The sequence below is a fragment of the Aplysia californica genome, unplaced genomic scaffold (assembly GCF_000002075.1).
Source record: "Aplysia californica isolate F4 #8 unplaced genomic scaffold, AplCal3.0 scaffold00331, whole genome shotgun sequence".
Classification (NCBI taxonomy): domain Eukaryota; kingdom Metazoa; phylum Mollusca; class Gastropoda; order Aplysiida; family Aplysiidae; genus Aplysia; species Aplysia californica.
This window is the reverse complement of record NW_004797601.1, coordinates 548,527-565,415: the sequence shown is the minus strand read 5'-3', so window position 1 is coordinate 565,415 and position 16,889 is coordinate 548,527. Positions and strand designations below refer to the sequence as shown.

Genomic DNA, 16,889 nt, shown 5'->3' with positions numbered 1-16,889 from the left:
GTGTTTAAAAATAAGTCGACAAAAATTCCCCTAAGGACAGGAAAATGTTTATTTCTTCAGTTTCATTGTTTTGATTGGCATCTGATTTCACCACAAAACCAAACATACGTGTCATGACGCAGTGGAATCAGGTGCTCGTCAAGTTTCGGGCATATGGAGTTATTGATATCATCTTAAAGGTTATTCATTTGCTCTGCTTTCGATGAAAAAAATATCCGTTTATCTTAAATAGAAGTCGAGATATACTTGCGATTGAAGGTGGGGTCGCCTGGTTTCAGAAGTATAATTAGAGAGAAAATGTCCGCCAAAGTTTAGTGACTCTACAGCTTAAGAGTCCTTGGAAACTACAAATTTACATTTTTTGTGCTTTTCATCAATGTTTTTCCATAAAATCCACACATAAAAGTGTTTTTGAATGGACATACAAAGCGTTAGGCCAAAAAAACAAAAATTCGAAAAAATATTCCAAACTGACCGAAAAATGCCTATTTCTCGGATTTCATTATTTTGACAAGCCCCTGATTTCACCACGAAGCCAGGCATATAATATACACACATACGTATACACACACATGCAAAGTGAAACTGCATCTCAAATTTCTGACACACAGAAAATGTTGCACTTTGTGGAGAGTCTCCTGGTGTGTTCAGTCCATTTCATCTGCCAACTCTTAAAAAGTACAAAGCCCAGAATCTGTAACATTTCTTTTAACTGCAGTTTCTTAATCTATGGTATTAGTTGTGTGTGCTCAAGAAATATTCAGCGAAAAATAAGTTTCTAAAAATTTTGGGGTTTTTTAAGCAAGAAAAAAATTCCTAATGTAGGCTCAATTGTTAAAAGAACAAAAAGTTTTCTTCTCTCTACTGTAAAATTGGTTTCCTGGGCTTAGTACATATGAACAGCTTGACGACGATTTGCTTCGAGCTTATCTGGTAGGAGAACAACAACAACAACAACAACAAGCCGTCCTGATGGATCTCTCCTAGCACACAAACAAGACATATGAATGCCAGGTAAACAAAACCCATAAACACCAGGAAAACGAGCCAGGTGAACAAGACACATAAATATTACGTACCCAAACCCATATGTGTCACATACCCATAACCCATAAATATCACTTACGGTACCCAAGACCTATAAATGCCACGTACCCAAGACCTACAAATGTCACATACCCAAGACCTATAAACGCCAGGTAAACAAGACCCATAAATGTCACATACCCAGGATCTATAAACGCCAGGTAAACAAGACCCATAAATGTCACCTACCCATGACCCATAAATGCCACGTAAACAAGACCCATAAATGCCAGATAAACAGGACCCATTAACACCAGGTAAACGAGCCAGGTCAACAAGGGCCATAAAAGCCAGGTGAACTAAAGCCAGGTAAACAAGAGCCATAAATACCAGGTAAACAAGAGCCAGGTGGACACAAACCACAAACGCCAGGTGAACTAGCGCCAGGTAGACAAGAGCCATAGATGCCAGGTGAACTAGCGCCAGGTAGACAAGAGCCATAGATGCCAGGTAAACTAGCACCAGGTAGACAAGAGCCATAGATGTCAGGTAAACTAGAGCCAGGTAGACAAGAGCCCTAAATGCCAGGTAAACTAGAGCCAGGTAGACAAGAGCCATAGATGTCAGGAGAACTAGCTCCAGGTAGACAAGAGCCATAGATGCCAGGTGAACTAGCGCCAGGTAGACAAGAGCCATTGATGCCAGGTAAATTAGAGCCATAAATGATGTCAGGTCAAGTAGGGTCTGTGCTGTACTCAATCGAACTCTCCGACAGTTGATTCTTTCTCCTCCGGACGCAGGACAGACAGCAACACAGCTTGGACATCAACGTCTTTCGCCGGTTTCCTGAACGGCCAGCTGGGAGGGAAGAAACAGAGAAGTTTTTGTTAGTGTGTGTGTGAGCGTGTGTGTATGTGTGTGTGAGTGGGTGTGGGTGTGTGTGTGTATGTATGTGTGTGTGTGTGTGTGACATCAACGTTTTTTGACGGTTTCATCAACGGCCGGCTGGCAGGGAGGAAACAGAAGTTTTTGTAAGGGTGTGTGCTTGTGTGTGAGTGTGTATGTGTGTGTGTGTGTGTAGATGTGTGTGAGCGTATGTGAGAGCGTGTGTGTGTGTGGGAGAGACATTATCGTCTTTCACCGATACCCTGAACGGCCGGCTGGCAGGGAGGAAACGGAGAAATTGGTCAAAATAGGTGTAAGTGTGTGATTATGTGTGTGTGTGTGTGTGTGTGTGTGTGTGTGTGTGTGAGTGTGTGCGTGTGTGTACGTGTGTGTGTTTTTGTGTGTTTGCTTGTGTGTTATAGAATTTTTTGGATGAATGAGTGAATGCCATTGAACAGTGGCGAAGCGTCTATATTATTAAATAATCACTGCTTCCCTTCCTAATTTTGAAACATTGTTGCTGTCAAATTCACACATAAACGTAAACCTCATAAATTAAATGTAAAAGGACGTTCATAATCACCAATGGACAGTAGCCTTTCCCTAACATTCAAAACGGTTTCATTGCCACAGAAATTAGCCTGTTCACCCCTTTCAGGCCGCTCCATAAGCAGTCACAAGCTTTGATTAAGTAAGCTTAAAGTGAGGCTGGAAGAGTCTACCAAAAGAGTTGAAGGGAACATGTGCACAACACTCAAAACTGTTTCATTGCCACATATTCCCTGTTCACCCCTTTTGGGCCACAGTCATAAGCAGTCACAAGCATGGATTATGTAAGCGAACTATTACACTGGTTGAGTCAACCTCACACATGTGAGGAGAACTTTACATTACTTTACTTTTTTCTTCCGCTTGTACCAGTAGGTGTCGCGGGGAGACTAAGGCGTCTGTCTGCAGCAAGGCGAGTGGCCTGTAGGAGGGACATCCAGTGAGCTCTGAGGGTGTCTGCCACAGATTCACTCCATCGTCGCCTTGGTCTTCCTCTGGCTCTCCACCAAGAATATTTAATGTTGTATGCTCTCAGAGCTGGGTGGTTTGAGGGCATCCACGTGAGGTGTCCGAACCACTTGACCTTTTGTTTTTCAATGTGTGGTAGGACTGGTGTTGCTCCTACGGTGTCCCTTATTTTTTATTTTGTCTCTTCTTGCCAGGACCCTCTTTTGGTACGAAATCCAAAATTTATATATATATACAGTCAAACCTGTGTAAGACGGCCACCCATTGTCAAGGAGAAAAGTAGCCGTATAAGACAGGTGGCCGTCTTAGGCAGGACTGATAAAGATGAAGAAAACAAACCATTCCCATCTGAGGTCCCAATCGAAAGTAGCCGCATTGATGTTGTTTTTGTTGTTGTTGTTGTTGGTTTGTATTTTGTTTGTAATTTGTATTTTGTTGCTGATTTTGCACAAGGGAGACAATAAGACGAAATGTATCAGACGAGGAAGACTGAGTGCCATGTTAAAACAAACACATGGGTCGCCACCACTCGGAGAACAAGCGACGCTGCTGTCAAAAGTTTATGTTGACGTCCTTTGTTACTTTGTTACAGACTGGGTAAACAGTAACCACTCATCTCACTTACGATTTGTTAACGAGTTCTGGGCGGGGCTTAGGGGTTATGAGGGATCACACGCTTACCTCACCAGTAGCTGAAAATTGGTAGCTATTGGTCAACAGTGGGAGGCGCCTATGCAACATGATCGGTTGGAGGGACTGCCTAACAACAACGTCAGGTGATTGAATTATGACGGCTCGCCCACAACGCCAGGGGTCAATGCACAATTTATGACAAAACGTAATGGAGTCACTAAGGTGGCCGTCTAAGACAGGTGTTATTACTTAGTGTGATAGGTGTTGGGTGTTAAAATATGGTGGCCGCGGCCGCGTTGGACAGGTGCCCGTTTTACACAGTTAAATTATATAGAAAAAAACGCAAGGGGGGAAATGGAAAGTGGCCGTTTGTACAGGTGGCCGTCTTATAGAGGTGGCCGTCAGGGCAGGTTTGACTGTATATACATCATTAAATTGGTCATTAGATCAAAACAAGTGAACCTATTTCGATAGTGTTTTTATCTAATCAATGAACTCCTGGCAAACAAGACCTATTTCAGCAAATGCCAGAAAGTAATTTGACCTCGAATTCCTTGTAAAGGAATGTGCCCTAGCCACAGCCAGTGGCTCACCAACACAGCGGTTCCGACCGCAAGCCGCTGGGAGCCTCTTGCCAGAGATAAGGTAGGGAGATAAGGAGTTAAAGAAGGAAAGGCATTGCAGCTGAACTGAAAAAAAAAGCTCTGCTGCAACTGTAATGCAGCTTTCCCAGAGGTTAAAATCTGTTAAACCTTCATTTTGCACAATTGAAAACAGTGAAATGGTATAGATGTAATGCCGCTATCAACACTATTAGGCTATTTAATTAAAGGCGGAACCTCCAAGTTTAACATCTGACCGAGCCAAATGGGAAATTCATGTAAAGTGCTTTTCCCAAGGACACAAAATTGGACTGAAGTGAGGCTCAATATTGTAAGTAATGATGGAGTCATCTTTTATCCCTTTTTTGTTAGAAAATATCAGGACACTCACTTGTGAAAGATGGCTGAATACTTTTTCGAGACCTAGCAGTCTCCATCAGAAGGTCATTGATTTGTTCAAATTTCAGATCTTTCCATCTCTGAAATAGAGGAAAAAAGCACAATTACAAAGTCTTGGGTCCTATAAACAAATTACCATTATTAATATTTTATCAAACCATCAATTTTCCTTATGACAAATGGAGCTTATTAAGTAGGCAGGGAAAAGATCAAGTTTTTTTCAGCATGCCTCACCTTAGCCATTTATTTTTTCAGCATTTCACAGAACTAGATCCATAGAACAGCATCGGACCTGGATAAAAAGTTGGAGAGCCAACTGTCATAGAGTGAACTGTTTAAAACATGTTTAACAATAGCCTATACACACAAAGAAACCACTTCAGTTCAAACTGAGATTCAGCCATGACTTTACTGAGATTCAGATCCTAAGGGATGCCAAGAGCCCATCACAACTCCAAAAACAAAGACTCAAAAATTCCAATGAAAACACTTTCATGTTTACTGTGACTTTTTCTTTTATAAATGAACAAACACTCTTTGGAATGTTTAAAGGTTACCACTATGTTTTAAATATGGTCAACTTGTGTAGATCCAAAAAAAGTCTGTGTATTTCACGCTGATATCAATTACATTATTTAAGAGGTCAGACCTCCAAATTTTAACGTCTGTCTCTGATGATACCGAGCCAAATTGGTTGAGAGCTTTGAAAATTTTGTAAAACAACCTGTGTTCAAGAAAGTCCTGTCTGGAATTCATACCATGGCCATCTGCTCTGTAGTACAGCATCATACTAACAGAACTAATGGTGCACCATTATATACAGAAGAACTGAAAACAGAACATATATTATTAGCCTATTAGATATCATTATCAGTAATTTTTTGTGCATTTTTGGAAAGAAAACAATACACATCCGTCAGGAAAAAAAATTTAAAAAATCTCTATCTCTGTAATTTTCAGCTGTATTGTAAAAAAAAAGAAAGAAAGAAAAAAGACATCTGGACCAAACCAACACACCAAAGGAAAAGTATTATAATACAATGATGTGTTGAGGTGGTGACAGATACGCTGACAAATTGTAGTAGTGATGTGCTGATAGACATGCTGATAAAAAAACCCAACCAAAAACCCCTCACAAAACAACCAATGCATCTTATAGTGCTAAAGGCTGTTGTTGTGATTATGAAAATAGACCAGAAACGTGGGTTGTGTTGATAAATAGTCGTTGATGTTCACTTGCGGAAGACTTGGTCGCCGTCTTGTTATTTTTAAAAAATTGATCAATCTCCACTTCGTTATGGGGTGCCCATTGCAAATCGAGGGCGAATGCCCCACTCGTCACCTGAAAACAAACGTGTTTGTTTTTGAGGTGACGAGTCAGGCGTGATCGGCTTGTGCCCTGATAGCCGCTTTGCACCCTCAATCTGGATAGCAAACCGCCTCGACCCGACGGATCCCCCAAGGGGTGAACATCAACAAGCCAAGGCCAGTTACCAGAAATGGATATATGTAACTAAGGACTTTGTGCACTTTGCCAAATTTGATAAAAAAACGTGGAGAATCCAAAATTATGCAATTTAATGTAGCAGAATTGTGCGAAAAAACACGGCTGTACAATCGCATAATCCAACGAGGACAGGTAGGTCTGATCAGGAAAGCACACAACGTTCAGAAAACAAAACCATGCCAACAGGTAGCAACACATTTCTGTACTGGTCCACTTACTCCACTCCACTTGATAGTGTTGTCTATCATGCATTCTTGCCAGGGTGTGAACGGGTAGTAAATCCTGCCCGCTGAATCAGGAAGACAAAGGGTATGATAAATGAAATCATAACATTGGGGAACAAAAAGACAAGATTTGAACAGATTGACTGCTCAGTTTAAGATTTCATGATATGTCACTTTCTGAATGGCGTGTTGCGAAGTCTTACACTAAACCGCTAAAGTGTTCTCAAAATCAATTAAAATGATAAAGAAAAAAAAAAAGTAATAGTATTGTAGGTGTCGCAAGCAATCCACTTAAGTCGGTTTGGTTGTTCTTTACAGCAGTCAAAAAACTAGTTTTTGTTGTACTGTTCCTATTAGGAATAATGAAAAGCAAGAAAATTGTAAGCCTTGACCATAGGATTGAACTGCATATTGGTGATGCTGAAATGAGCTTCTTTCATAGAGCTTTGGGAGAGTGTGAAAATTGGAAATTCTCAAAATTTGGAATTGCTTGAGACAGAGACAATATTCTGACCACACAAAACAGAAATAGGCTCATGAGAACAGCAACTCCAGGGGGTAATATTGAGAGGGGGCATCCATATCTTTTTGGCCCAACACGTACAAAATAAAAATATGCTAGTATAAGTCGTCAAAAATATAGAAATCTTTTTTTAAAATATTTCTTTTTTCCAAACAGTATCTCTAATTATTGTTATTCTGAACAGTTTAACTCCAACAGTAACTACCACATTGACACATTTCTTTTCATAATTTACCAATATTCAGTACCAAATCAGGACAAAGTTTGGATGATAACAAAAAATGCCCAAAATTTAGATATAAATTGTCTCTTGACAAACAAATAAAACGATGTAGAAGTAAAACATAAGAACTTGTACAAACCGTATTTGATCTCTTTCTCCAACATCTTGTCAACAACATCAAAGGTGTCTTGAGTGAAAGTCTGCATGAAGCCTGGGAAGAGTCCATAATGCAGCATCAATGTAAAAATGGAAGGACAGACTGGGGTTCCAGAAGTCCTTGTCAGTCATGGAGAAATAAAATATTTCTTCACACATGCATGCACCCACACATGCACGCATACAAGCACACACAAATATTATATGGATGCACTGTATTTTTTCAAATGATAAGAACAAAATAAACATTACAAACAAAAACAGACATATTACAATATACAAAAACAGACATATTATTACAACAAACAAAAACAGACATATTACAACATACAAAAAACAGACATTTTACAACCTACAAAAACAGACACATTATTACAACATGCAAAACTGACATACTATGACATACAAACCTATTTGCAGGGTGGCTATGTTAGCCGAGTTTCTGTCGCAGCTGGGAGATACAGGTAACTTCAGCTCTTTCTCCTTGTCACCCTGAAATTTCAATAGTTTAATGGAAGTGATTTTCACGCACCCATCGACACAATTTAGATCATTATAGGAGGTAGGCTTCCAACTCTGCCCATCAGAGCCCATCTGGGCTGAGAGAGATAATCCACAACACAGAATCTTACACCTTACTCCAAATAGGAAACAAACTTATTGGTAAGAAAAGATGGCAAACATCCAGCTCTGACAAACAGGCGTATGAAAGCAAAAAATGGTATGCCTCGATTTGTTATTATCTTAATTTTTAGTCTTTTCTAATGTAGATCATCTTCTTACAAAAAAGGTTGAGTTGCTTCTGCTCAGTGAGTGTTTATCCAGTCCAGCCGACAACATTAAGTGTAATTTGAGTTCGACCTTCGGAGTGACTGAGTCTGTCACCTGTGTCCTACAGGTTAGCTTCCTGATTATCAACAATGTTTATTTTTTGGTTGAAATATAACCAGTGGGAGATTCTGATCATCTGTTGTCTTTTTTTAAACTAAGTGAGAGGAACAAATGCCAGAGCAAAAATCAAAATCCACTTAGCCATTCATCAACCTGCCTCAGCATTGCTCACGTATCGGCTGTTCCAAAAAAAACCTGTCTTATCACAAAAAATTTGTAGGTTAGATAGTTGTGGGGAATTTTACATCACAACTGAACAGAAGTTTGGATACCTATGCACATTATGTTACATGTCCAGTATAAAGTGTTTCAATGCCATAGCACCCTTATATCATTTTACAAACGACTTGATTTGAGAATTTCTTTAAATCATGAATTTAAGTTGCCTGCAAGCAAAATACCCCCCCCCCCCCCAACTATTCAGAATATCTTTAGACATTAACAAAAATAACTCTCACTTTTTTAAAGGATATGATTCTAGTTGATGTTTACCTGTCGGAAGAACTCATCGCAAAGCAGGGACACCCAGACCTTGTGTACATCCCAGGGCTTTGCTGGGTTGCTGATGTCTGCCGCATGCAGGAGTAGCATAAGGAGGCGTTTTATCCGAATCCGGGACGTACCTCTGAAACAAGAAGTTATAGCTGGTTCACCTTCATCCATCCACGTAAAAAAAAATTCTCTCATTTATTAATTTTCCAATGCGCACGAAACTTTGCATGGCACTCTTGTAGGTCAGCAAACTAAACACAATATTTTTTCAAAAAATCTAGATCCAAGTAAAAAATAGGTTTCTTTATTTGGGCCCTACTTTGAATATATCCCCCTTTGGGTGCATACACATTCTCCATGGTCATGTTAGAAAGGTGGAGCACGGACAAACCCGTATTTGTATCCTCCTTCCCTTCAAAATCCACTGAAAAGATTATCCCTGACAAAAATGTTGTGAATATGACGATTAAAAATATTCAGCAAACATTTTTTTGCGGAACATTGATAACCCTGGAAGCACCCTTCACTTTTCCCCCATAACACTGAAGTAAATACCCAAGACAAAGCACTCACTTGATGGGGGCAAACATCATGAGTTTCATGTTTGTGAGGAGCAGGAAGTGGTTAGACATGTCCGTGGCCAGGATCATAGAGGTCAGCATGAACTTGAAGTCCCTGACAGTCAGTGACCGGATGAGATGAGATAAGATCATAATCTATAAGGTAAGATAAGAGAAGATAAGATGAGATAAGATTACAACAACTAGTGTATTCTTCTTCTTACGACAACTAGTTTTATTCTTCTTCCAACAGCAAGTGTGACCAGTAGCCACAATGACAGTCTTTTTATTTATGCGTTCTTCATCAGGTTGTGTGGGTATATATTATTGAAAGGATTGTTGTACGTTGAATGGGCCAGTATGTACGAAACATTTGTTTAAATCTAATTTTATTATGAAGCGCCTAGAGCCATCAGGGAGTGGGCGCTGTTGAAGTGATCTCTGTTATTATTATTATTTTTCTTTTATTGAGTTATAAATACAAAAACCGTTAGCAAGGGCCTCGTTGACATTGACTGACCTGGTGGGCTGAATTGTGGCAATCTCTGGCTGAGAACAATGAGAGATAACAATAATTGCTTTTATTTAGAGAATATCCACATTCTACACCAAGCTCTATGGACTTTACAACTATTGTGACCTCAGTAGACCCTTGAAAACCCAGAAGTATTCTCAGTTCCCTGGGAAGCATACAGCACAAACTGTGGATTACACATGCTAAAACACTAACAAATTGACAAAATCTTTCGCTGTCTATAGCTGGGTACTTATTTCCCCCTGGATGAAGTGAGAAAAATTTGTGTAAAGTGCCTTTCCCAAGAACACGATGTCAAGTCCCTGCCGTGGTTTGAACTAATGACCTTCTGGTTGCAAGCCCAACAGTCTACCACTAGGCCACCAATGTAACACAAGATGAACTTACTCGTACTGCTCATTGCTGAGTGTGCGGAGGATCTCGTAGTCTCTCAGCATCCTTAGCCCCACGCGGAGGTGATGGTTTTCCAACACGGACACCACATACATATTTGCCATCTCAGACCTACAAAACACAGTTTCCATCTTGTACATGTTTAGCGGCACAAAAATAAGTACGGTAAATCCTCGATATAACACTTCTCACTTTGAACCCTTGATTTTGAACTCCTTAACTGAGGTATGATTCATCCAAAAAGAGCAAAAATACTATAATGGACTAGGGGCTTCAAAAAGTGAACATTACCGCTGACAGTTCGTTTTAAGCCATGTACATTATGCCGAGGTTGTAAGTTGTACCATATTTAAATTTTGTTACTCAAGAAAGAGAACGGTAGTAGAAACTTTAAGACTTACACCAGCAGATTTATAGCCAACCCAGAATGTAAACCATCTTTTACCATACTGGGTCTGTTTTGAAGTCAAAATTAGTTCATTTCATGCAACAGCCAGTTTTATAAACTCATAAATACCTAATGCAGAAGGGATACAACTCTTAGAAAATCATGAGCTTTGCCAATTACAAACCTGAACTACATTAAAAATTACTGTCCCTTTACCAGGCTTTCATTTTTTAGTTAAGTGAACTTCAAAATCCCAGAAAAATTCACAGATTGCTTATTCATGGGAGAGACACAGCTGCTTTGAGCGATGTACTGTTGAACCTGCTCTAACTGCCACCTGTCTAAGACAGCCACCTTTAGAAACAACCTTTAACTTCCCACTTGCCCGCTTGTATTTTTTTACATTATAATGACACTGTCCAAGTCGTCCACCTGTCTAAGGCAAACATTTTTCTCCTCAACTACTTTTTATTTCTTCTCTGTAATTTACAGCAATGTGGGTGGCCTTCTTGGAAAAAATTCAACTGCATTTTGAGTTTTTACCTGACGCTTCAGCAGACAGCACTGCAAACACGCATTTCATCTCCCCTGAACCAGACAAAGCAGACAAACCACACAAACCACACTGTCTAAATGTCAAAACAACACAACCAGATGGAAGCAAACATCCTTCGTCTTACATACCCAGAGTTTTTGTGGAAATTGTTGTTGGTTCCCGTGTGCTCGATGTCGTGAACAATCGCCGTGATCAGAGTGCAGAAGATCTCAAGGTCAGTGAGCAGACTCTGCAACACAAAAAAGTGTTTGGGGTGAGGTGATGTAAGAGGTGAGGTGAGGTTAGGTGATGTAAGAGGTGAGGTGAGGTGAGGTGAGGTGAGGTGGGGTGGGGTAAGGTTAGGTGAGGTAGTAAGTAAGGTAAGAGGCGAGGTAAGATGAGAGGTGAGGTGAGGTAAGAGGTGAAGTATGGTAAGATGTGAGGTTAGGTGAGGTGAGGTAAAAAGAAGGTGTAAGATGAGGTAAGAGGAGAGGTGAGGTGAGGTGAGGTAAGACGTGAGGTGAGAGGTGAGGGGTGAGGTGAGGTGGGAGGGGAGGTGTGAGGTGAGATGAGGTAAGACAGAGGTGAGGTAAGAGGTATGAGATGAGAGGTGAGGTGAGAGGTGAGGTAAGAGGTGAGGTGAGAGGTGAGGTGAGAGGTGAGGTGAGAGGTGAGGTGAGAGGTGAGGTGAGAGGTGAGGTGAGAGGTGAGAGGTGAGATGAGGTGAGATGAGGTGAGATGAGGTGAGAGGTGAGGTGAGAGGTGAGGTGAGAGGTGAGGTGAGAGGTGAGGTGAGAGGTGAGGTGAGAGGTGAGAGGTGAGGTGAGAGGTGAGGTGAGAGGTGAGAGGTGAGGTGAGAGGTGAGGTGAGAGGTGAAGTGAAAGGTGAGGTGAGAGGTGAGGTGAGAGGAGAGGTGGGGTGAGAGGTGAGGTGAGAGGTGAGGTGAGGGGTGAGGTGAGGGGTGGGGTGAGAGGTGGGGTGAGAGGTGAGGTGAGAGGTGAGGTGAGAGGTGAGGTGAGAGGTGAGAGGTGAGAGGTGAGAGGTGAGAGGTGAGAGGTGAGACATGAGGTGAGATGTGAGGTGAGATGTGAGGTGAGGTAAGAGGTGAGGTAAAAGGTGAGGTGAGGTGAGAGGTAAGAGGTGAGGTGAGGTAAGATGTGAGGAGTGAGATGCGAGGCAAAACGTGAGGTGAGACGTGAGGTAAGGTGAGGTAAGAGGTGAGGTAAGAGGTGAGGTAAGAGGTGAGGTAAGAGGTGAGGTAAGAGGTGAGGTAAGGTGGGGTGGGATGAGGGTGGTGTGAGGTCAGGCGAAGCGAGGTAATGCTCAGTTGTCCTTGAGGGAAATTTTGTGTAGCTTTACAGGAATAGAAAACACATAGATAAAACAGAAGTTAAATTATACATTACTGGTGTAAGAGTATTTCTAAATGAAGAGGAATTTTAAGCTGTCAATAATAGAGCATAATTATCTCAAGCTACATGCAGAAATCAATGTACCACACCTTCATGTAAATAAGAAGCATGACAAGTTCATCCAAAAAAGGAGGTGGCATTTATGTGGGAAAAAACATGGAGACAAAAATATGCTTCAAAATTTGAACAACAAATTTTAATTTATCACTAAAACACACCCCTACCCACTCCATTGTTCCCAAGCAAGTTCAGGAAATCATGGAGTAAACTCACAATAAATCCACTTCTGTTGATGATACAATTGACAGTCTGAAGCACATCGGCAGCATGAGACGAGTTGTGGTACGGGTTATGTCGGTAATGTTTCTCAACCTGGAATAAAAAAAATAAACATGCCTCCAAAACAGTGTCCCTTTAACTGTTTCCAACAAAAGACATGTACTGCCATGTGACCTATCCACCTAAAGGATTGAACTACAATTTATTTAATTCTGGTGGCCTGACCTTTGCGTCATGTTTTAGAAGGAACCACATACTTTTTAAAACCTCAAAAATTTAAACAAAAGTAAAACTGAACATTCCTACAAGCATGACGGTGCTGGAACTTCATGACTTTGAACTAAAGAATTAATAGAAATATACATTTCAATCATTATGTATCATTGTAAGATACTCCACAATTGTGCCATTTGGTTTCCTACTCCACTTTCTAAAATTGTGTTCATTATAGTTCATTCCAAAAACATAAAAGGTGGACTTCAGCTGAAATTTGTATAAATAAAAAGATTTAACCTCTCTTAATAAAACAGGTTATTTTTTATAACAGCTAAAAAGCTAAAAAGAGTTGAGTGTCATAGACATGGACTGGCCTATATACAACTTTGATCCTGTAATATACAGACTGAGAATATATGTATAACTTTATAGACTCTCACGTGTAGTTTTACATGATTTATAACAAAGTTTGCAACCATAAATCTCTTTGATTCTAATTTTTGGTTTTCCTCCCACAAAATGGTAACACTTCTTTTTGGTTTGCATCTATAAATTGCAACTGCTAGTTCTTCAACTTACTACATATAGATCTAAATGTCAGAAAGATTCTCAATGCCGGTATATTTTTCTGCATTGTTTGTACTGTATTCTAGTTGAGTCTATAACTTTCTTCAAAGTATTCTCCTTTATCTGGAGTTGGTTTTTTTCTGTAAGAGGGAATAACACTATTGCTCCTTCCAACAGGTATGTATACAGTTCTTTAAAAAGAAGCAAAAAGTGGTCCATCATAATATGTGTGCATCTCAGAAAAACCTCAGAAGGTGCTGAGGATTATTTTGTGATGTCTTCACAAATGTATCAACAACGTCATTCCTATCACATACAATGTTTTATCAAATGAGGAAAGATAAATCGCTTCTCAATATTTAGAAAAAATTTTTCGCTAATGCCAATTCTAATTGACATATTTTAAAAAAATATTTTGAGGACACATGAGAGTTAAATTTTGTTAAAATCTGAAACTGTTCAGTCCTGCCAACATACATGTGTATCCTACACTGTGATATTATAAACATATAAATAAAGTAGCAGGAGGAAAAGACGGAAGAAATGAGCATCATTTCACCCTTTATCCATTAAGGGAAGACCCGGGTCGGCGATCCCAGACAATATCGATAACATTTTTCAAACTATCCAACTTTTGTTTTCTGTGGAAAAACATCATTTGACATCTGTTCTATCGGGTCACAATGATGAAACTTTTGAGAATACATCATAAATGGCCTAAAAGGGCGTTTGAAAAGTGCAAATTGCGCTAAATTTCCTTTTTAGAATCCATGTTTGTTTCTGTTTTTTCTCAAAATCTACTTTTTGACACAGGTGACCTTCTTGGTGCAAGGAATTTTCCAAAACTGCTGAAGCTAGAAGCTTCAAATTTGGCGTACAGGTGCTTTAAGATTTATTCTGGGGATCTATGTGAAGGAATTGGGAAATATTGGTAACTTGAAATATTCAATTTTTTTGTAATATGTACCCCAAAATTTCGTCAAATGACTCTTGGGGGTCGGTCCATTGACTTTGGGCTCACTTTTTTTATTTTTAAAGATATGTCAAAATCCTCACATAGATTCCCAGTCCATATAGGTTAGTACTTGTGAGCCATATTTCAGGCTGATGTTTCAATATTTACTATGAAATTCTTCTGCACTAAGAAACTGATTTGAAAATCCAAGATGGCTGCCACAGAGACCCAACAAATTCACCCTTTGTACATCCTATTCACCTATGAACTTCTTTCACAATTACATGAAAGTGAATAAAAGTCATTCGTTTAGATTTTTTTTTCCAGGAGTGTACATCTCCCCTCAAGAAGCCTCATCATGGAAAATTTCTGGCTTGTGTACCCTCTCTCATAACTGATCCTTTGGACCTCAGAGCGCTTTGAAGTGACATAACTAATCATAAAATGCAACTGCACCAACACACAGTGCAAAATACCCAAGAAAAATGTTTCTTTCAAAACATGCATAAAGTAATTTGTTTGAAAAACTGTACATGCCCTCAAAAGACACGGTTTAAATAGCCGCAGCCAGTTACACTCTCTCCTTTACCAAACGCAGTGAATTGCGTCATTTTGAACAGGTAGGCAAACTGTAACGCAAACTGTAACGCGAATTCCAAACAGCAGAACCAAACTTGGCTGCCGACATACCTGGACAATAAACCGCATGAAATGGTTTTCTGTCAGCCGAAACTTCTGCAGTAGTCCATACTGATTGAAGATTTCATATGCTACGGCTTGCAGAGCATGGCCACTAGTCAGCCCATTCAAGGCAAATAAATCAAACTCCCAGCCGTTTATACTCTGGTATGGAATAAGAGAGGTGATACCATAGACATCGCTTGCTGAACTCCAACATCTAGTTCATGCACACAGGTACCAATAAAACTTCTTCTACAGCGTTAATTTGTGAAGGTAAACAAAAACAGTGATCGTGGAAACTTTACACTTTGACAAGAAAATGCGGAAGTGAAACGTATTGCCAGTCCAATTCTCAGTTCTACAAATTCAGCATTACAATATTGCCTTTTCAGCTTTTCTGAAATAGTTACATTATGACACATTGAGTGTCTTTATTTTTCTTTGAATCAAAATACTTAATAAGGTAAGAAGACGTTTAGGGCCACGCAAAGCAGAAATGTATATCATCATCGTAAAATGCCAGATCTTGTTTGTTTTAGAAGAGGTTTTACGGCGCTCGCAACTGCATAACGTCATATGATTATGAGCGCCAAGGGGTGGATGTCAACAGAGAACTCTTTACAGGAAATCAGGACTTACTCTGCTCACCTCTCTAGCTTCAACAGCACAAAGTCTGCTTCGACTATTAAGGCACCCCGGAAATAGCGGGTCACAAGAGTGTGACAAACATACAAAAGAAGTAGAGGGAAAAATGATGATAGTAAGGATTAATTAGGAAAGAAAAAGGGGCAGTTCCTTGTTGCACCACAGGCAAGGTTATGAGCATGACATTGATAAATCAGCCCATTTACAATTACAATGTTACTGTGCATAAGAACATAGTTAATGTCCCCCCTTTGGGAAAGGCCTAAAGACACTTCAGTCAGAATAGCACTGCCGCGTGAGGGGTGGGGGGGGTATAAAATGCCAGAACTGAAACTGACATCTACGATCATCGTTCTCCATTCACTTCTCCGATCGAATACTCTAAAAAATCCCACATTATCCTGGTGTTTCCCAGTCACCCATCTGTTCAGGTTTTCCAAATAAGTATTTATGGGTCTATACATATCTATAGCTGAGTCAAAATAAGAGGAAAAAGAGGAAAATAACTGCAAATGGAGTAAATAACATTACACCACATAACATTCCTACCTGTTGCAATGTTTTTCTAGTTGCTCCTGTCACGTTCAGAGAAATGGACGTCTTTGGAAAACTGCCTGAGCCACCTGCCTACAGATCATAGCATCAGAACCAGAAAATCAGATGACACTGTTCATTATGTTCCATCAGCAATAACTCTATATTAATGTAATGTTTCTACATGTAGTCACCCTTCTAAAATTCGTTTTTTTATACTGCCCAACAATACTACACTCAAAAATTAACAATAATTATATCTGTAACAGTATAACTAAAACAGTTTCACAGACTTTGTCTTACAAGAGTGGCAAGGACTTTCTTTACGATTTAAGTTTAAATACTAATTCTTCGGCTGGATCTCCTTTCTCGCCTGGAGTGGTGTACACATGGGAGTAGGCCTAGGGGCCATAAAATGATACACATTATTATTGTCATTAGGCCTATTAATAAAGATGGATAGAAGTGTCCGAGAAACATCAGCAGTCAAGAACAACATAACCAAGCAACAGGCAATACAACAAGCTAGAGAAAGACGTTTGTTTTTTCCCTCCACATTGTCAGAAAGTGTTCTTGTTATTATTATTATTTATTATTATTATTATTATTAT

The 16,889-nt window shown here is 39.8% G+C and overlaps 1 protein-coding gene across 1 annotated transcript in view; it reads right to left on the bottom strand.

Annotated features, from left to right (window-relative positions):
- Nucleotides 1-1,781: 1,781 nt before the first annotated feature.
- The window catches only part of LOC101848127 (calcium/calmodulin-dependent 3',5'-cyclic nucleotide phosphodiesterase 1), an 18,726-nt gene continuing 3,618 nt past the window's right edge, over nt 1,782-16,889 (bottom strand). Inside the window, exons 5-17 of the mRNA XM_035970870.1 lie at nt 16,294-16,371; nt 15,109-15,261; nt 12,675-12,773; nt 11,139-11,239; nt 10,061-10,177; nt 9,152-9,253; nt 8,579-8,711; nt 7,606-7,687; nt 7,179-7,250; nt 6,288-6,358; nt 4,555-4,642; nt 4,155-4,191; nt 1,782-1,884 (exon numbers count right to left, since the gene is read on the bottom strand). Of these exons, the coding sequence (XP_035826763.1) occupies nt 1,782-1,884; nt 4,155-4,191; nt 4,555-4,642; nt 6,288-6,358; nt 7,179-7,250; nt 7,606-7,687; nt 8,579-8,711; nt 9,152-9,253; nt 10,061-10,177; nt 11,139-11,239; nt 12,675-12,773; nt 15,109-15,261; nt 16,294-16,371 (1,236 nt within the window). The remainder of the gene's footprint in view (nt 1,885-4,154; nt 4,192-4,554; nt 4,643-6,287; nt 6,359-7,178; nt 7,251-7,605; nt 7,688-8,578; nt 8,712-9,151; nt 9,254-10,060; nt 10,178-11,138; nt 11,240-12,674; nt 12,774-15,108; nt 15,262-16,293; nt 16,372-16,889) is intronic.